The 20,403-nt window shown below is 68.9% G+C and overlaps 3 protein-coding genes across 3 annotated transcripts; 2 read left to right on the forward strand and 1 right to left on the reverse strand.

The window, feature by feature from the left end:
- The first annotated feature begins 2,855 nt into the window (after positions 1-2,855).
- GRWD1 (glutamate rich WD repeat containing 1) lies at positions 2,856-6,851 on the forward strand. The gene is made up of 7 exons (XM_074572119.1): positions 2,856-3,114; positions 3,595-3,712; positions 4,090-4,267; positions 4,813-5,023; positions 5,502-5,641; positions 5,731-5,928; positions 6,534-6,851. Exons 1-7 carry the CDS (start codon positions 2,919-2,921, stop codon positions 6,849-6,851), a joined length of 1,359 nt encoding a protein of 452 aa, XP_074428220.1. The 5' UTR covers positions 2,856-2,918.
- Positions 6,852-6,960: 109 nt separating this feature from the next.
- Positions 6,961-9,260, reverse strand: TSEN34 (tRNA splicing endonuclease subunit 34). The gene is made up of 4 exons (XM_074572120.1): positions 8,883-9,260; positions 8,271-8,346; positions 7,430-7,648; positions 6,961-7,148 (listed from the first exon to the last, which is right to left on the reverse strand). The coding sequence occupies exons 1-4, from the start codon at positions 9,243-9,245 to the stop codon at positions 6,961-6,963; spliced, it is 846 nt and encodes a 281-aa protein (XP_074428221.1). The 5' UTR covers positions 9,246-9,260.
- Positions 9,261-9,704: 444 nt separating this feature from the next.
- MBOAT7 (membrane bound acylglycerophosphatidylinositol O-acyltransferase MBOAT7) lies at positions 9,705-16,461 on the forward strand. Its single transcript, XM_074572121.1, is given in 8 exon segments — positions 9,705-9,874; positions 10,465-10,485; positions 10,488-10,593; positions 11,078-11,204; positions 11,804-11,963; positions 12,330-12,684; positions 13,647-13,823; positions 15,498-16,461. Coding segments are annotated over 8 exon segments (1,467 nt in total). The 5' UTR covers positions 9,705-9,798; the 3' UTR covers positions 15,943-16,461.
- The last annotated feature ends 3,942 nt before the right edge of the window (positions 16,462-20,403 follow it).

A 20,403-nucleotide genomic window follows, 5' to 3' on the forward strand; every position in this document is an offset into this window, starting at 1 on the left:
CCCCCCGCCCCGCACCGCCGCCCCCCCCCGCCCTGCGCCGCCCGCCGCCCCCCCCCGCCGCCTCCCGCAGCCTGGAGGACCTGAGCGCCTGGGGGGGGGCTGGGGGGGGCTGTGGGGGTGGGGGGGCCCCCCCGCCGCGCCCCCCCACCCCACCCCCCCTCGCGCCGCGGGGCCCCTCCCCCCACCCCAGCTGCGGGGGGGGGCGGGGGGGGCGGAGCCGCTGGGCGCGAGGCGGGGCTCCGCCCACTTCTCCAGCCTCGAGTCCGAGGTGTGACGGGGGGGGGCACCGGGGACACCCCCCCTTGGGAGCGCCCCCCCTCGGGGACACCCCCCAAAATCGGGGTTGGGGGCGTTTTGGGGACACCCCCCCCCCCGGCCATGGTGGGGGGACACTTGGGGGACATCCCCGACCTGGGGGGGGGGGGGGGGCAGCGGGGACGTGGGGACCCCCGGGGGGTGGGGGGGGGGCAAGGGAAGGGGGGGTGGCACTCGGGGGACACCGGCAGGACAAGGACAGGTCCCGGTGGTACCTGGGGGACACGGACACGGACACGGACATGTCCCCGAGGGGTGACACCGGCGAGGTCAAGGACAGGTCCCGGTGGCGCCCGTGGTGACAAGGACGCGTCCCCGTGAGGTGACAGCAGCGAGGGCGAGGACGGGTCCCGGTGGCGTCCGCGGTGACAAGGACACGGACACGGACACGGACGCGTCCCCGTGAGGTGACAGCAGCGAGGGCGAGGACGGGTCCCCGTGGCACCCGCGGTGACAAGGACACGGACACGTCCCGTGAGGGTGACAGCAGCGGGGGCGAGGACGGGTCCTGGTGGCCCGTGAGGTGACGGTGGTGAGGACGGGGACGAGCCCTTGTGGCGCCCGCGGTGACACCGGGGAGGAGGAGGACGGGTCCCCGCAGCCACGCGCCTGGTGGCACCTGGGGACACACCGGTGACAGGGACGCGTCCCCGCAGCGCCCACGGTGACACCCACCGGGACAAGGACGGGCCCTGGTGGCACTGGGGTGACACCGGCGAGGACCGGGACAGCTGCTTGTGGCGCCCGCGGTGACAAGGACGGGTCCCCGCCACACCCGCGGTGGCACCGGCGAGGACGAGGCCAGGCCCCCCCCCGAGGACACGGTTTGTCCCCAAAGTGCCACCAGGGACAAAGGCAGCGTCACCCCGGGGAGGGGGGGCGACACTGCGGCCACCACCGTGGCCACCACCACAGCCCCAGGGGACACCCCGGCTGTCCCCGTCCCCGAGGGTGACACTGCAGTGGCCACCAGCACGGCCCTGGGGGACGCCCCGCGGGTGTCACCATGGGTGACATGTCCCCACGGGTGACACCGTGTCCCTGAGGGTGACACCGTGTCCCTACAGGTGACACATCCCTGAGGGTGACACCGTGTCCTTACAGGTGACACATCCCTGAGGGTGACACCGTGTCCCTGCGGGTGACACCGTGTCCCTACAGGTGACACATCCCTGAGGGTGACACCGTGTCCCTGTGGGTGACACCGTGTCCCTGCGGGTGACACCGTGTCCCTACAGGTGACACATCCCTGAGGGTGACACCGTGTCCCTGAGGGTGACACCATGTCCCTACAGGTGACACATCCCTGAGGGTGACACCGTGTCCCTGAGGGTGACACCGTGTCCCTACAGGTGACACATCCCTGAGGGTGACACCGTGTCCCTGTGGGTGACACCGTGTCCTTACAGGTGACACATCCCTGAGGGTGACACCGTGTCCCTGTGGGTGACACCGTGTCCCTACAGGTGACACATCCCTGCGGGTGACACCGTGTCCCCACGGGTGACGCCACCCCCCCGGAGGCCCCCCCCGGTCCCCGCGGGTGACACTGTGACCCCCAACGACCCGCGGGGGACGACACCGCGTCACCCCCCGGGTGCCCCCGAGGCGGGGGATGGGCTGGCCCCCATCGTCCCGTGTCCCCTCCCCCGCCCCGCGCCGCCGACGAGTTTTTAATTAAACCGGGGGGGGGAGGGGGGGGGAGGGGGGAGACGAAACTGTGAGTGACCGCGGCCACCACCGGGGCCACCGCGGCCACCGAGGCCACTGTGACACCGCGGCCACCGCGACACCGTGACTGTGATCCCGGGGCCACCCGCCCCCCCCGTGTCTCCCCCGCCACCCCCCCCCATGTCCCCGTCACCCCCCCCCGTCCCCCCCCGCCACCCGGCGTGTCCCTGTCACCCCCCGCGTCCCCCCTACCCTGACCCCCACCCTGTCACCCCCCCGTGTCACCCGTGTCCCCCGTCACCCCCCGTGTCCCCCCGCTCTGTGTCCCCCCCCGTCCCCTCCGTGACCCCCCCGTGTCCCCTTGTCCCCCTCTGTGTCCCCCCCCCCCGTGTCCCCGTCCCAGCTCCGGCGCCTCTGGAATAAAGAGCTTTTCTATTCCCGCTCCAACCGCGGCCTCTGCGGGATGGGGGGGATCGGGGGGGGGGGGGATCCTGGGGGGGGGATCGGGGTTGGGGGGGTCGATCCTGGCGGGGGGGGGGGATCCTTGGGGGGGCGCCCAGGGCTCCGGCCCCGCACTAGGCCCCGCGCCTCCCCCCCCCCCGCCTCCATCAGCCCCTGATTGCGCTCTTAATGAGTTAATCCATATGCAAATGAGGGGGCGGGGGCGAGGCCCTTCCCCCCACCCACCCCCGGCGGCAGGTGTGACGTCACGCGCAGGGGAATGACGCCATCAGCGCGGCTTTACCTCCCCCCCCCCCCCAACCCCGGGCTGGGCGCGGGGACGGCAGCGTCGCCATGGCAACACCCGGAAGTGCCCTGTCCGCCGGAAGTGGGCGGAGCGAGAGGCCGGAAGCGGGCGGAGCGAGAGGCCGGAAGCGGGCGGAGCCTTGAAGAAAGGAAGTGACGTCTTCATCCGGGTCAGTGGAGCCAAGATGGCGGCGCGGAGCGGAGCTCGGCGCGGCCCGTCCCGGCGGGGGAGGCCCCGGGAGCGGGGGGAGGCCCCGGCCCGGCCCCGCTCCCCGCCCCAGCCCCGCGTTTACCTGCCCGGCTCCGGGCCGCCGCTGGGCCCCGACGAGGAGCTGGTGATGGACGAAGGGGCCTACGTGCTCTACCACCGCGCCGGCACCGGTACGGGGCGCCTGGGCCGCTTCCTTCCCCCTCCGGGCGGCTCCGGGGGACTCTGTGGGGCGGCCTCCCCTTATGGGGCTCCGGGGGGCGCCTTTCCCCCTCCATGGGGCTCCTGCCCGCTCTGTGCGGTGGTTCTCCCTCGTCTGTGGGGCTCCAGGGGGTTCTATGGGGTGGCCTCTCCCAGTGGGGCTCCGGGGGTCGGTTCTCCCCCGCCGCGGGGTGGTTTTCCCCCGCCGTGGGGCGACCCTGCCCCCCCTGAGGGGTGGCTCGCCCCCTTCTGTGGGGCTCCATGGGGTTCTACGGGGCGGCTTGTCCCTGTGGGGCTCTGCGGGGTGGTGCCTCTCCCTGCAGTGGGGTAGGACCCCCCCGTGGTGCTCTATGGGGCAGTTCCCCTCTGTGGGGCGGGCGCCGTCTCCCCCGAGGGGGTGGCTCGGTGGGTCTGATCCCCATGTGTGGGTCTGACCCCCCGTCCCCCCCCAGGGCTGCCGTGCCTGAGCTTCGCGGTGCTGCGGGACGAGCTGGGGGAGGGGCGGGAGGAGCCCCCCCTCTCGCTGCTGCTCTGCGCCGGCACCCAGGGCCCCACGGCGCAGGCCAACCGGTGAGACCCACGGCGCGACCCACAGCGACCCTTAGGGCCCCCCGCGGCACCCCATAGCGACCGGTGCTGCCGCTCTGCGCGGGCCGAGGGGCGAGACCCACAGCGACGCGTAAGCGACCCATAACCACCTCCGACAACCCCCCACGCGCTGTAGGGAACCCCATAATCTATGGGGCAGCCCCATAAGCTGTGAGGCAGCCCCTAACTCCCCCTTTCCCCCCCCAGCCTGTGGGGCAGCCTCTAACACCGCCCCACATGCTGTGGCACGCCCCCTAACTTGTAGGGTACCCCTTCACGTCCCTCTGCCTAACCTGTGGGGCAGCCCCTAACTCCCCCCCTAACTTGTGGGGCAGCCCCTCACCCTCCCTGCCCCCCAGGGTGCTGGTGATGAAGATGCAGAACCTCCACGGGCTGCGGCGGCGCCGGGGGTCGGGGGAGGAGGAGGAGGACGATGAGGACGATGAAGATGAGGAGGACGAGGAGGAGGAGGAGGGGCGGCAGCCGCAGCTGCTCCTGGCCATGGCCCCCCACTACGGGGGCATCAACCGCCTGCGGGTACGGCCCCCCCTGCCCCACATCCAGCCCCACAAGTACAACCCCAGGGGGCACCTCGATGGCCCTGGGGAGCCACATATACCCCCCCCACCCTCCCCCCACACCCACTTGGGTGCCCCCAGGGACCCCAGCCCCCCAACCTGCCCCCCCAGCCCCCCTGCGGTGCCCCCTCCAGGACCCCAGGCCACCACCCCCAGACCCACTTGGGTGCCCCCCGAACCCCCCAGGGACTCTGCCCCCTCCAGGACCCCCCAGCCCCCCCTGGACCTACTTGGGTGCCCCCCCCCCCCCCCCATTCTCTCCCCCAGACCCACTTGGGTGCCCTTGGGACCTACCAAGCGCCCCAACCTGCCCCCCCAGGCCCCCCCAGCCCCATTTGGGTGCTCTCAGGACCCCTCCAGCCCCCCAACCTGCCCCCCCGGCCCCCCCCAGCCCCATTTGGGTGCCCCCCAGCCCTCCCCAAGGATGCCACCCTCTCCCCCCAGCCCCCTCGACCCCCTCGGGTGCCCCCTGCACCCCCCACCCACCATGTCCCCCCCCCGCAGGTGACGGAGCTGGGGACGGGCCCGGTGGCCGCGCTGTGGTCGGAGAAGGGGGTGGTGGAACTGGTGGGACTGGGGCCGGCGCTGGCGGCGCTGGGGGGGGAGGGGCAGGGGGGGCTGCTCCTGCGCCAGCCGGGGGCCCTGCCCCCCCTCTTCTCCTTCAGCGGCCACATGGGGGAGGGGTTCGCCATCGACTGGTCCCCCACCGTGCCCGGTCAGTGCTGTGGGGCGGGACGGGGGGCTGTGGGGTAGTGCGGGGGGGGGCTGGGGAGGGGTTATGGGGCCTGGGAAGGGGCTATGGGGCAGGGGGGGGTGCGGGTTTATGGGGCCTGGGAAGGGGCTATGGGGCAGTGGGGATGGGGGGGGGGTTATAGGGCCTGCGAAGGGGCTATGGGGTAGTTCTGGGGGGGGTTATGGGGGGCTGGGGGGCCTGGGAAGGGGCTGCAGGGCAGGACGGGGGGGTTCTGTGGGGCTGAGGGGGCCTGCAAGGGGGTGTGTGGGGCAGGACGGGGGGGGTCTTTGGGGCCCAGGGGAGCATTGGGGGAGGTCTATGGGGCACGTGGGGGTCAGTGGGGGATGTCTATGGGGTAGAGGGTGTATCTATGGGTCTGCTCCTGGGGTTGGCTGCTCTCGGGGTGCTGGGGGGGGGATCCGTGGGGCAGTGGGGGTCAATGTGTGGGTCTGCCCCCCAGGCCGGCTGCTCTCGGGGTGCTGTGGGGGGCGGCTCCATCTCTGGCAGCCCCGCGAGGGGGGATGGGCCGTGGACCAGCGCCCCCTGTCGGGCCACACGGGCTCCGTGGAGGACGTGCAGTGGTCGCCCAACGAGCCCCCGGTGCGTGTGGGGCTCTGTGGGGCGCTGTGGGGGTCTATGGGGCGCAGTGGGGCGCCGTGGGGCTCAGCCCCTCTCTGCCCCCCGCCCAGGTGTTCTGCTCGTGCTCGGCGGACGCGTCCCTGCGGGTGTGGGACGTCCGGGCCCCCCCCGGCCGCGGCTCCCAGCTGGCGGCTGCCCCCGCGCACGGGGGGGACGTGAACGCGCTCAGCTGGAGCCGGGGGGAGCCCTTCGTGCTCAGCGGGGGGGACGACGCCGCCCTGCGCCTCTGGGACCTGCGCCGCTTCCAGGTGGGGCAGCCCCACAGCGCCCCCCCGCCACGCTCCCCGGACCCACGGCCACCCCTCAGACGCAGCCCCCCCCCACAGCTGCACCCCCGGCCCCTTAGCGACCCCCGCCTGCTCCTCGGGACCCCCCCGACCCACCCCATAGACCCCCCCGTACCCTCAGCCACCCCCCACCTGCCCCAGAGACCCCCCCCTGCCCCAGAGACCCCCCCAACCACCCCTCCAGTTCCCCGACCCACCCCATAGACCCCCCCTCAAGTACCCAAATACCCCCATAGCCCCCCAACCTGCCCCATAGCCACCCCAAACACCCCCATAGACCCCCCCCAATACCCGCGTACCCCCATAGGCCACCCCACTTGCCCCACAGGTCCCCCCAACCTGCCCCATAGCCACCCCGAGAACCCCCATAGACCCTCCCCAATACCCGCGTACCCCCATAGGCCACCCCACTTGCCCCACAGGTCCCTCCAACCTGCTCCCCCAGCCCCCCAACCTGCCCCATAGCCACCCCCCCAATCCCCATGTACCTCCATAGTCCACCCCAGTTGCCCCCCCGACCCCCCCAGTACTCGTGGCTCCCCCGCTGACCCCCGCGTCCCCCCCAGACGGGCTCCAGCGTGGCCACCTTCAAGCAGCACCGCGGCGCCATCACGTCGGTGCAGTGGCACCCCACGGAGCCGGGGGTGCTGGCGGCGGCGGGGGAGGACGACGTGGTGTCGCAGTGGGACCTGGGGGTGGAGGCGGACGCCGAGGGGGGGCCGGGGGAGGGGGAGGGGGAGCTGGCGGCGCTGCCGCCGCAGCTGCTGTTCCTGCACCAGGGGGAGCCCGAGCCCAAGGAGCTGCAGTGGCACCCGCAGTGCCCGGGGCTGCTGCTGGTCACCGGCCGCGCCGGCATCGCCGCCTTCCGCAGCCTCAGCGTCTGAGCGCGGCCCGGCCCCGCCCCCCGCAATTATCAGCCTTTTGTCAATTAAAAACTTTTTATTGTCGCAAAAGCGTCCGACTCGCGGGGGCGGGGCCCCTTCCGGGGCGGGGTCAGAGGTCGCCGCGCCACGTGACCGAGGTGTAGGCGGGGCTGCGGCCGGAAGGGGCGGAGCAGAGCAGCAGCGTCTTGCGCACGTGGGTGCCGAGGCGCGCAGCCGCCACCAGCGCGCGCAGCGGAAGCCCCGCCCCCGGCGCCGGCACGAGCGCTACGGCGGCCGCGTGGAAGCGCTCCGGGGGGCCTGGGGGAGGGGCGGGGTCAGGCGGGAGGACACGCCCCCCCGGGCCACGCCCCGCCCCACAGGGACACCCCCACCCCCCATCGTGCCCCCCAGACCCCCCGGACAGACCCCACGCAGGCGCCCCCCCCCCCGCCCCATGGGGCCGCCCCTGCCCCACAGCCCCCTCCCCGCCCCCCAGCCCCCAAACCTGCCCCACAGACCCCTCCCCCCCGCCCCACAGCGGGGCCAAGGCTGCCCCACAACCACCCCCACCTCCCCCTGCCCCACAGCCCCCCCCTCACCGGGGTACACCAGGAAGTCGCCCCCGAACTTGCCCCCCGCGGTGAGGTGGAGGCCCCTCCCCCACAGGTCGCGGTAGACCCGGAAGCGCCGCTCGTGGCCGGGGCGGCCGCCGTGGGGCCAGTGGGGGGAGGGGCGGGACAGGTCCGGCGGGGGGGGGAGGGGCGCGGGGGGAGGGGAGCCCCCCCGCGCCGTCCGCAGCGTCACCAGCGGGGGCGGGGCTGGGGGGGAGGGGGGGGGGTCAGTGTGGGGCACCCCATAGGAGGGCACCCCCCCACCCCCCACAGCGCCCCCGGACCTGCCCCATAGATCGCCCCACGGCACCCTGCCCCACGGCAACCCCCCCGCCCCACAGCCCCCCAACATCTGCCCCATAACTGGCCCCACAGCGCCCATGGGCACCCCCAAACCTGCCCCATAGCTCGCCCCACGGCACCCTGCCCCATAGCAAGCCCCTCGCCCCACAGTGCCTTGCCCCGCAGCATCCCAGGGACACCCCAACATCCGCCCCATAGCTCCCCCCACGGCAGGCTGCCCCATAGCACACACACCACCCCCTGCGCCACAGTGCCCTGCCCCCTAGGGCCTACGTGCACCCCAAATCTGCCCCATAACTGGCCCCACAGCACCCAGGGACACCCCAACACCTGCCCCATAGCTCACCCCATGGCACACACCCCCCCGCGCCCCACAGCACCCATGGGCCACCCCCCAACATCTGCCCCACAGCGCCCAGCCCCACAGCAATCCCCACCCCCCCCAGATTCTAACAGCCCCCCCCAGCCCCACAGTACCCATAGACGCCCCAAATGTGCCCCACAGCGCCCCCCTGCCTCCCCCCACCTGTGGGGCAGCTGTTGGGGGTCGGGGGGTCCCGGTTCTGCCCCACATCGGCCCCATCCTCAGCGGCCGCCAGCGCCTGGGGGGGGAAAAGTGGGTGTCAGCGGCTGCCCCACGGCCCCCCCGGCCCCATATCCCCCTCCCCATCCCATACCCCCGCAGCTGCCCCATAACCGTCCTATTTCCCCCCACATAACTGACCCCCAGTCCCCTCCCAGCCCCACAACTACCCCATATCCCCTCTCCCCTGCCCCAAAACTGCCCCAGAACCCCCCACAACCCCATATCTGCCCCACATCTTCTCTTTGCACCCCACAACTATCGCACATTCCCCCTCCTCCGACCCATACCTGCCCCACATCCTCTCTCCCAGCCCCACAACTGCCCCATAACTGTCCTATTACCCCCCCAGCCCCTTTACTGCCCCCCACTTCCCTCCCAGCCCCATAACTGCCCCATATCCCCCCTCCCCGACCCATAACTGCCCCATATCCCCCCTCCCCGACCCATAACTGCCCCCCGACCTATAGCTACCCTATTAACTGTCTCATATCCCCCCTCCCCGCCCCAGATCCGCCCTCCCCTGCCCCACAACTGCCCCATACCCGCCCTTACCGCCGAGCCGGGCTCGGGGGGTGTGAGCAGCAGCGCGGCGCCGCTCTCCGCCAGCAGCCGGGCCTCCTCGGGCAGCAGCTGCAGCGGCAGCCGCCGGCGGAGCGGGGGCGCCCCGGGGCGGCCCCGGCGGGGAGGGTTCCCCACCAACACCCCCGAGACCCGGTACCGCTCCCGCAGCGCCCGCGCCGCCGCCGCCCCCCACACCAGCACCCGGCCCCGCTGCAGCCAGAGCCGGGGGGCGGCGGGGGGCTGGGGGGGGGCGTCAGGCGGCCCCGGGCCCCCCCCGGGCCCCGCCGCCATGTTCTGCCCCTCCTCCTCCTCCTCCCTCCGCCGGAAAATGGCGGCGGCGGCAGCGCAAGGCATGCCGGGAACGCTTTCCCCCGCTTAAAGGGGCGACGCCGCGAAGGGGCCCACACCTGAAGAGGCGGCGCCGCGCGGCCCCCCCGGCCCCTTTTAAGAGCAGCTTTTAGCGCCCCCGCCCCCTTCTTAAAGGCACCTGAGCGTCCCCCGGCCCCAGTGTGAGCCCCACAGCTCTTAAAGGGGCAAACACCGTTTAAGACACCCCACACCCCCCCCACCGCTCTTAAAGGGGGTTGAGCCTCCCAAAGCCCCCCCCCATTTGTGGTCCCTCCCACTCTTAAAGGGGCGGACCCCTTTTAACTCCCCCCCTTATAGCCCTCACCTGCTCTTAAAGTACCCGCCCCCTTTTGCCCCGCCCCCGTTTTGCCCCGCCCCTCGGGGCAGAGAGCCCCGCCTGGCCCCGCCCACCGGGGGTGGGGCCTCGACGAGACTCCGCCTCTTAAAGGGGCGTGATCGGCGCCGGGACCCTCCCCCCCGCCCCCGCTACCGGCCCGCGGAGCGTCCGGGGGGGCGCAGGCATTCGGGGGGGGCCCGGGCGTGCGGGGGGGGCCCCGCCATGACCCCCGAGGAGGGGACGTACCTGGCCGTGCTGCTCTGCTCCATCCCCATCGGCTTCGCCTTCCAGGGCCGCGGTGAGGGGGGGCCTGGGGGGGCAGCGGAGGGGTCCGGGGGGTTCCGTGGGGGTCCCGGGGCGGGGGGAGGGGTTCAGAGGGGGCTGGAGGGGCCGCGAGGGGTTTGGGGGGTCTGGGGGGGCCTAGAGGGGGGGTGGGGGGCGTCCTGATGGGGTTCGGGGGGACAGGGAGGGGGGCGTGGGGGGTCTAGAGGGGTCTGGGGGGGCTTTGGGGGGTCGGGGGGGGCGTGGAAGGGGCCTGGGGGGGTTGAGAGGGGTCTGGGGGGGTTCTAGGGGGAGGCTGGGGGGGGTCAAGGGCGTTCATGAGGGTCCTAGAGGGGGCTCGGGGGGGCCAAGGGGGCCCTGGGGGGGTCCTAGAGGGGTTTTGGGGGGGGTTGAGGATCGGGGGGGGGGATCGGGGGGGGTCAGAGGGGTCTTGGGGGGGTCTGGGGGCTCCTGGGGGGGCGTTGGGGGGACACATGGGGGTGGGGGGGGGTCCCAGGGGGAGGAGCTGGGGAGGGGGGGATTTGGGGGCTTTAAAGGGGTATTGGGGGCCCCGCCCCCCCGCCCCCAAGTGGGGCTGACCTTTGACCTCTGTGTCCCCCCCCCCAGGCCCGCGGGCGCGGCAGTGGGGGGGGCGGCGGTGGGGGCGGGGCTGACCCTGCTGACCTGCGGCCCCCACGCGCTGCACTCCCTGCTCACGGCCCTGGGGACATGGGGGCTGCTGCGCCTGCTGCCCAGGTGGGGGGCACGGGTCCGTGGGGGGGGGGGGTCCCAGGTGGTTGTGGGGGGGTCCTAGGGCCGTGGGGGGGTCCCAGGCGGTTCTTGGGGGGTCCTGGGTACCTGGGTCCATGGGGGGGGGGTCCTTTGTCTATGGGGGGGGAGGGTCCCAGGACCGTGGGGGGGGGTCCTGGGATCATGGGTCCATGGGCAGGGGGGGGTCCCTGGGTTGCCTCTCACCCCGGGGGGGGTGGCTGGGGGGGCGCGTTGGGGCTCATTAAGCCACATGGGTTCATTATTGCACCATGGGCTAATTAAAGGGGGGGGCAGGAAGAAAGATGCACGAACGACTGCAGGAAGGGGGGGGCTGGGGGGTGCGGGGGGGGGTTGGGGGGCTCTGGGGGGGGGCTCTGGGGTGGGAGGGGGGTTTGGGGGGCCAGGAGGGGGGTCTTGGGGGTGCAGGGGGGGGACTGAGGGGTCCATTGTGGGTGTTTCCCCCCCCCAGGCGCTGTGGGGCGGCCACCATGGCCTGGACCTTCGGGTACCTGCTGTTCTTCCGCACGCTGGGAATGTGGGGGGGGCCCCAGCCCCCCCCCTACGCCAACGCTCTCCAGCTGCTGCTCACTCTCAAGGTACCGGGGGGGTCCTGGCGGGGGGGGGGGAATTAGGGTGAGATGGGGGGATATTGGGGGGGGGAGAGCAGGGCAGGAGGGGTCTGTGGGGTTCCGGGGGGGGATTAACACAGGGAGGGGGCTGGGGGGGGTGATTGGGGGGCTGGGGGGTCCTGGGCGGGGGCGAAGAGGGTGGCGGGGGCTGGGGGGGAGAACTGGGGGCTGGGGGGGTCCCTAGGGGAGGGGTTGGGGTGGGGAGGGGGTTCTGTGGGGGCGGGGGGGGGGGCATGAAGGTGGGGAGGGGATTTTGGGAGGTCTTGGGGGCGGAATTATGGTCTGGGGGACCCTGGGGGGGAAGACTGGGGGGGGGAATTGGGGTCTGGGGGGTCCCGGGGGGGTTATTTGGGAGGGGGGTACTGGGGGGGGGGGCAACAGCGGCTGCCAGGGGGCTCAAAGGGGGCGGGGCTTGGGGTTGGGGCGGGGCTACAGGAGGGGCGGGGCTAAAGCACATCGGGGCGGGGCCTGTGCGTTTGGGGGCGGGTCGCTGGGGAAAGGGGCGGGGTCAATGCAGGTGCAGTTTGAAGGGGGCGTGGCCTCATCTGCCTGGTCCCGCCCCCCAGATGGTGAGCCTGGCCAGTGACGTGCAGGAGATGCACGAGGCGGGGCCGAAGGTGGTGATGTCAGAGGAGGGGGAGGAGCTGATTGGCGGCCCCTTGAAGAGCTGCCCGGGATTGGTGGAAATTCTCTGTTACAGCTACTGTTACCTGGGGCTGCTGACGGGTGAGGCGCATCTGTGGGGCCTGGGGGGGGATCTATGGGGCCTGGGGGGGGATCTATGGGGCCTGGACGCCTGGGGCCCTGTGGGATCCATGGTGCCCGGGTCCCTCTGTGGGTCCCTGTGGATGTATACGAGGACGTGGGGCCGGGACACGTGGGTCCCCCAGATCCCTGTGGGTCTCTGTGGGTCCGTACAGGGATATGTGGGTCCCGGACACCCCCCCCACACCCCCCCCGACCCCCGTCTCTCCCCACAGGCCCCTTCTAGTGGCTGGGCACCCACCGGGACGGGTCTCTGTGGGTCCCCAGGGGGTCTCTATGGGCACATGGGGGTCCCGGACACCCCCTGACCCCCGTCTCTCCCCACAGGCCCCTTCTACCGGCTGGGCACCCACCGGGACTGGGTGCGGGGCCCGGTGCCGGCCCCCAGCTGGCGGCGGGTGCTGGGGCGGGTGCGGTGGGTGCCGGCGCTGGGGGCGCTGGGGGAGGCGGCCGCCTGGCTCTTCCCGCTGCAGGGGGTGCGCGACCCCCACTTCGGCTCCCGGCCCCTGGCCCTGCGCCTCTTCTACATGGTGCCCGTCTTCTTCGCCTTCCGCATGCGCTTCTACGTGGGCTGGCTCTGCGCCGAGGCCGCCTGCCTGGCCGCCGCCTTCGGGGGGTACCCCCCGGACAGCCACCCCCGCCCCGGCCAGGGGCCCACCCGGCCCTGCCCCCGCCCCCCCCGGTGAGGGGACGGGGGGGGAATGTGGGGACAAGGGGGTCAGGGGGGATGGGGGGAGGAGGGGGGGGATGTGGGGTCATGGGGGACAAGGGGGATGGGGGGATGTGGGGACATGGGGGTCATGGGGGACAAGGGGGACGTGGGGGGACGAGGGGACAAGGGGGGTGGGGCGATGTGGGGACGTGGGGGGACGAGGGGACAAGGGGGGTGGGGGATGTGGGGACATGGGGGTCAGGGGGGACAAAGGGGATGTGGGGGGACGAGGGGATGAGGGGGCGGATGTGGGGACATGGGGGTCATGGGGGACGGGGGGACAAGAGAGCATGTGGGGACAAGAGCAATGGCGGGAGGCACGGGGGGACAAAGGGGACATGGGGACAGGCAGGGACGCAAGGGGACGTGGGGGGTGGCACAGGACATGCAGGGACGTGGGGACAAGGGGCATGGGGGGATGTGGGGACAAGGGAGATGGCGGGGGGGACGGGGGGACGTGGGGGACATGGGGACAGGGAGGGGCCTGGAGGTCATTGGGGATGTGGGGACGTGGGAGTATGTGGGGACAGGGGGGATGGCGGGGGGATGTGGGGGACAAGGGGACATGAGGGGCACGGAGGAACGTTGGGGAGGGCAGGGGGTGTGGGGACACGGGGAGACATTGGGGCCAGGGAGGGACAGGGGGATGTGGGGGGCATGGAGGGACCCAGGGGACACGGGGACGGGGAGATGGCGGGGGGCGTGGGGGGACACGGGGACGTGGGGGACAGGGACGTGGTGGGGTGGGACCGCGGAGCTGGACACGGGGGACAGGGTGTGGGGCCGCAGCGGGGCGCTGGGGACACGGGGTGACGTGGTGGGGACAGGGCTGTGGGGGACGGGGGGGGTGTCACGGGGCCGGCGGTTACCAGGGGGTGCCGCGGGGTCCCCGGGGGGGTGGGCGTCCCCGTGAGGTGTCCCCGCGTCCCCAGGGCGGCGGCGCTGTGCCCCGAGCGCTGGGACTACGAGACCATCCGCACCATCGACCCGCTGGGCACCGAGTGCTGCCGCCGCTTCCGCGAGGGAATGCGCCACTGGAACATGACGGTGCAGTGGTGGCTGGCGCACTACGTCCACCGCCGCGGCCCCCGCCTGCCCCCCGCCCTCCGGTGCGCGCTGGGGGGCACTGGGAGGGACTGGGAGAGGGGCTGGCGGCACTGGGAGGGAGACTGGGGGCACCGGGTGACACTGGGAGGAAGACTGGGGGCACTGGGAGACATTGGGAGGGGGACTGGGGGCACTGGGAGATGGACTGGGAGCACTGGGAGGAAGACTGGGGGCACTGGGAGACATTGGGAGGGGGACTGGGGGCACTGGGAGATGGACTGGGAGCACTGGGAAGGGGACTGGAGGCACTGGGAGACACTGGGAGGGGGACTGGGGGGCACTGGGATGCACTTGGTGGGGGACTAGGCATACTGGGAGGGGGACTGGGGGCACTGGGAGACACTGGGAGGGGGACTGGGGCCACTGGGAGATGGACTGTGAGCACTGAGAGGAAGACTGGGGGCACTGGGAGGGACTGGGAGATGGGCTGGGGGCACTGGGAGGGAGACCGGGGGCACCGGGAGACACTGGGAGGAAGACTGGGGGCACTGGGAGACATTGTGAGGGGGACTGGGGGCACTGGGAGATGGACTGGGAGCACTGGGAAGAAGACTGGGGGCACTGGGAGGTACTGGGAGATGGCCTGGGTGCACTGGGAGAGGGGCTGGTGGCACTGGGAGGGAGGTTGCGGGCACTGGGAACGGGATTGGAGGCACTGGGAGACACTGGGAGGGAGACTGGGGGCACTGGGAGACACTGGGAGGGGGATTGGGGGGCACTGGGAGGCACTTGGTGGGGGACTAGGCATACTGGGAGAGGGACTGGGGGCACTGGGAGATGGACTGGGAGCACTGGGAGGAAGACTAGGGGCACTGGGAGGTACTGGGAGATGGACTGGGTGCACTGGGAGGGAGACTGGGGTCACTGGAGGGGGATTGGGGGGATTGGAAGGGGGATTGGGGGGCACTGGGAGGCACTGGGAGAGGAACTGGCGGCACTGGGAAGGGGATTGGAGACACTGGGAGGGAGCCTGGGGGCACTGGAGGGGGATTGGGGGGCACTGGGAGGCACTGGGAGAGGCACTGGGAGAGGGACTGGGGGGCACTGGGAGGGGGATTGGGGGGCACTGGGAGGGACTGGGGGCACTGGGAGGGGGATTGGGGGGCACTGGGAGGGACTGGGGGCACTGGGAGGGGGACTGGGGGCAGCGGAGGGGGTATTTGCAGGGGGGCTATTGGGAGCAACCCCCCCCATCCCTAACCCGGGGGGGTGAGGATTTTTGGGGGGCGCGTGTGTGTTTTTGAGGGGTGGGGGGGATTTTGGGGGGGGGTTGGGGGCCCCTGACCCCCCCCCTTGTCCCCCCCCAGGAGCACCCACCCCCGTCCCCACCCCCAGCCCCGGGGGGGGGTGTGGATTTTTCGTGTGTGTGCGGTTTTGCGGGGTCTGTGTGGGGTTTTTGGTATGGGCGCAGATTTTGGGGGGTCGGGGGGAATTTTGGGGGCTGTGGGGGGGGGTCCTGGGGTCCCCGATCCCCCTCGTCCCCCCCCAGGAGCACCCACCCCCGTCCCCTGCCCCCGGGGGGGGGGGTGCGTGGATTTTTCGTGTGTGTTTTGGGGCGGTTGTGTGGGGTTTTTGGGGTGTGCGGGGGCGGATTTTGGGCGGTGGGGGGGTAATTTCGGGGGCTGTGGGGGGGTCCTGGGGTCCCTGAGCCCCCCCTTGTCTCTCCCCCCCCCCAGGAGCGCCTGGACCATGCTGGTCTCCGCGTACTGGCACGGCCTCCACCCCGGCTACTACCTGAGCTTCCTGAGCGTGCCCCTCTGGCTGGCGGCCGAGCGGGCGGCCGAGGTGGCCCTGGGGGGCCGGCTGGGCCCCTCCTGGGTGCGGGGGGGCCCCTTGGTGGGGGGCCCCCACTGGTTCCTCAAGATGCGGGCGTACGACTACCTCTGCATGGGCTTCGTGCTGCTGGAGGCGGGGGCCACCCTGCGCTACTGGGCCTCCATCTACTTCTGCCTTCATCTGCTGCCCCTCCTCATCCTCCTCCTGGCCACCGTCGCCGGGCCGGGGCCGGGGGGGGCGCGGAGAGAAAGAAGAGGGGGGGGGACGGGGGGCAGCCCCCCGCCCCCCTGGAGCCCCACAGGGAGGAGAAGGGGGGCTCCCCCGACCCCGGGGACCCCAACGTGAGGAAGAGGAGGGACCCCCCCCAACGCCTGGGCACCGACGTTCAGGAGGGGGGGCAGAGGAGGGACCCCCCCAGCCCCAGGCACCCCAATAACCGGGAACTGGGGGCCCCCCCTGGACCCCAATAGGGAGGAGAAGCGCCCCCCCCCCCCCCCCCCACCCCCTGGGGACCCCAACATGAGGAAGAGGAGGGACCCCCCCACCCCCCTGGACAGTAGTATTGGGGGGGGGGGGGCAGAGAAGGGACCACTTCACCCCCCCAAGGGGGGCTGGGGGGGGTTGGGGGTCCCAGGTATGGGGGGGGCAGCACCCAGAGGGTGCCGGCAGATCGCCCCCCCCCCCCCAAATTAAACCAAATAAAAGTCTTTTGTAACCCCCCCCAACGTGGCACCAGGTGGTTTTGGGACCCCCCCCTCCCCCGGAGGGGTCACACCTGCAGGGCTGGGGCCACCCCAAAGTGAGCCCCCCCCCTAAAATGGCCCCAAAATGCCCTAAAAATCGACCTAAAACCCCCTAAAACGGCCCCCAAATCCCCTAAAACGGCCCCCAAATCCCGCCCCCAAATCCCCTAAAAATCAACCTAAAACCCCCTAAAATGGCCCCCAAACCCCCTGTAATTGACCCAAAACTCCCTACGGTGGCCCTAACACCCCTAAAACCGGCCCAAGATCTCCAAAAACTGGCCCAAAACACCCTAAAACCCACCCAACACTCCCCCAAAAACGCCCCTTCACCCCCAAAGTGACCCAAATACCCATAAAATGGCCCCAAATACCCCTAAAATTGACCCAAGACTCCCTAAAAGGGCCCCAACACCCCCTGAAATGGATCATTCACTCCCAAACCAACCCAATACGTTCCAAAATCCCCCCAAAATCCTCCAAAAATTGCCCCTTTGCCTAGACTGACCCCAAACCCCCTAAAACTGCCCCAAACCTCCCGAAAACGGACCCAAAACTCCCTAAACCGGCCCCTTCCCCCGGGGGGGCTCAGCCCAGGCCGGGCCCGGAGACGTGGGGGGGAATTTGGGCTGAAACGGAGCGAAATCGGAGAAAATCCTGAGGCAAATCCCAGCCAAACCTGAGAAATCGGAGGTAAACGTGGGCCAAACCTGGGGCAAGTCTGAGGTAAATCCGTACTAAACCTGAGCTAAATCTGAGGTAAATGTGGGCCAAACCTGGGGTAAATCTGAGGTAAACTTGAACTAAGCCTGAGGTAAATCTGAGGTAAACATGGGCCAAACCTGGGGTAAGTCTGAGGTAAACATGGGCCAAATCTGGCGTAAGTCTGAGGTAAATGTGGGCCAAACCTGGGGTAAATCTGAGCTAAATCCATACTGAACCTGAAGTAAATCTGAGGTAAACATGGGCCAAACCTGGGGTAAGTCTGAGGTAAATGTGGGCCAAACCTGGGGTAAATCTGAGCTTAAATCCATACTGAACCTGAGGTAAATTTGAGGTAAATGTGGGACAAACCTGGGGTAAATCTGAGTTAAATCCATACTGAACCTGAGGTAAATTTGAGGTAAATGTGGGCCAAACCTGGGTAAATCTGAGGTAAATCCATACTAAACCTGGGGTAAATCTGAGGTAAACTTGAGCTAAACCTGACAGAAATCTGAGGTAAACCTGGGCCAAACCTGGGGCAAACCTGGGGTAAACCTGAGGTAAATATGGGCCAAACCTGGGGTAAATCTGAGAAAACATGGGCCAAACCTGGGGTAAATCTGAGCTAAATCCGTACTAAAGCTGGGGTAAATCTGAGGTAAACTTGAGCTAAACCTGAGAGAAATCTGAGGTAAATGTGGGCCAGACCTGGGGTAAACCTGAGCTAAATCCGTACTAAACCTGAAGTAAATCCCAGCCAAAAGTGAGAGAAACCTGAGGTAAATGTGGGCCAAACCTGGGGTAAATCTGAGGTAAATCCATACTGAACCTGGGGTAAATCTGAGGTAAACTTGAGCTAAACCTGACAGAAATCTGAGGTAAATGTGGGCCAAACCTGGGGCAAACCCTGGGGTAAACCTGAGGTAAATATGGGCCAAACCTGGGGTAAATCTGAGGAAAACATGGGCCAAACCTGGGGTAAATCTGAGCTAAATCCGTACTAAACCTGAAGTAAATCTCAGCCAAAAGTGAGAGAAACCTGAGGTAAATGTGGGCCAAACCTGGGGTAAATCTGAGGTAAACATGGGCCAAACCTGGGGTAAACCTGAGGTAAACATGGGCCAAACCTGGGGTAAACCTGAGGTAAACATGGGCCAAACCTGGGGTAAACCTGGGCTAAATCCGTACTAAACCCGGGGTCAATCCCAGGCAAACTCGAGGAGCCCGAGGGCGCGCGTCCAGGGAAGGGGAAACGTCCGCCATTTTCCAAGAGGGGAAAAGGAAGACGCGGGGAGCGACCGGCACCACCGCGGAGGAGATCCCGCGGAGCAGATCCCGCGGAGCAGATCCTATGGAGCAGATCCTATGGAGACCCGCGGGGACAGGAGCACCAGGAGGCTGTTGGTGACCACGGAGCAGATCCCACGGAGCCCCACGGGGACAGGAGCACCAGGAGGCCGTCGGCGGCCGCGACATGGCGTCACCAAAGGCGAGTCCTGCCCGAGGCGCCTGGGGGCCGCCTGGGCCGGTGCCACGGCGTTGCCGGGTAAGGGCAGAGCCACCGCCATCGTCCACCCGGAATTACACAGTGTTGGGCACTGTCCCGCGCGGCATCCCGGGGTCTGGGGTGGAGAAGCATGGAGGGAGGGATCCAGGGAGGGATCCATGGAGGGATGGACCCCACGGAGGGATGGAGGGACCCATGGAAAGAGGGATGGATCCATGAAGGAGGGATGGACCCATGGAGGTCCATATGGAGGGACCCACAGAGGGATGGAGGGACCCACGGAGGGATGGATCCATGGAGGGATGGAGGGACCCACGGAGGGATGGACCCACGGAGGGATGGACCCACGGGGGGATGGAGGGACCCACGGAGGGTCCGCGGCCGGTGGCTGCGTGTCCCCCAAGGGGGTGTCCCTCGCCCCTGGGGGTCCGCGCTGGCCCGGGGCAGACACACGGCGGGAGCCGCTGCACGACCCCCACATCAGCCACAGTTTGCTCCAATTCAGTCACTTTTTACAAGGAAAAAAAGGGGGTTGGGGGGAATTTTTGCCCACCCCCCCCCCCAAGCCTGAACGTCCCCATCCCAAAATCCCCCAACTCTATAAAAATCTGTAAAATTTATATCCTACGCCCCGTTTATATCAATTTATAGCGTCTGGGAAATTAATAGATTGGTTTTAACAGTCTTTTAAATGAAATTTGAAAAGAAAAATTCCCTTTTTTTTTTTTTTTTGGACTTTTACACCCCAAATCTGCGCTGGCTGCTTTAAAAGCTGAACCCCCCCATTGAAAAGGGATAAAAATCAGGATAAAATGGAATTTGATTAAAATGCGAATGAAAATGTAGAAATTTAATTTATTTTGATGGATTATTTGTGGGAATTTGGGGGTTTATTAATAAATAAAAGAATAAATTAATAAAAATTTTCCACGCGAGGCCCCGGCCTTCGGCGCTGCCGCAGTAATTAACGCTAATTATAACCATAAAAAATAAAAAATTAGTAATTATAATAATAACCCCCCAACCCTTTCCCCACCAAAACTTCCCCCCGCCCGCAATTAATTAATTACTAATTAATTAACGGCCCCAAACCGCCTGATTCCCCATTAGAGCCCCGCCGTTAGTTAAAAATAAGCACAAATTTCTCCGTTCATTTGGGTATAAAATTTATAATAAAATCTACATTGATCTTTTTTTATGTTACAGTCGACGTCAAGTGCCCCAAATTGGGGCAAAATTCCTCCAAATTCCATCAAAATTGCCTCAGGTCGGGGGCATCACCCCACATTTGGGGCAAAATTCCTCCGGGAATTGGGTCCAAAACCCCCCAAACTGGGTCAGAACTGCCCGGAATTGGGTCCAAGCCCCAAAATCGGGTCCAAAATCCCCCAAAATTCACTCGCCCGCCCCCGATTTTGGGTCAAAATCCCCCCGAATTGGGTCAAAGCCCCCCTAGAGCAGGGTGCAGCGGGTGGGGGCGACAGGGGGGGGGCGATGGGGGGTGGGGGGGACGCGGGGGGGGGCCCGATGTGGGGGTGTGGGGGGGCGGTGGGGACGTGGGGGGGACATGGGGGGCAGGGGGGGAGCCCGTCCCGAACGCAGCCCCCCCTGCCCCACACGCCGTGGGGCTGCCCCACATGTCCCCCCCCCCAGGCCCTGGGGCTGCCCCCCCTCTCCCCCACATACACCGTGGGGCTGCCCCCCATCCACCCCCCCCACGGTGTGGGGCTGCCCCCCATTTCCCCTCCCCAGGCCATGGGGCTGCCCCCCACCTCCTGGTCACCTGCCATGGGGCTGCCCCCCACATCTCCAACCCATGCCGTGGGCTGCCCCTCACGTCCCCATCCTGCC

Source organism: Larus michahellis, unplaced genomic scaffold, assembly GCF_964199755.1.
Source record: "Larus michahellis unplaced genomic scaffold, bLarMic1.1 SCAFFOLD_531, whole genome shotgun sequence".
Taxonomy (NCBI): Eukaryota; Metazoa; Chordata; class Aves; order Charadriiformes; family Laridae; genus Larus; species Larus michahellis.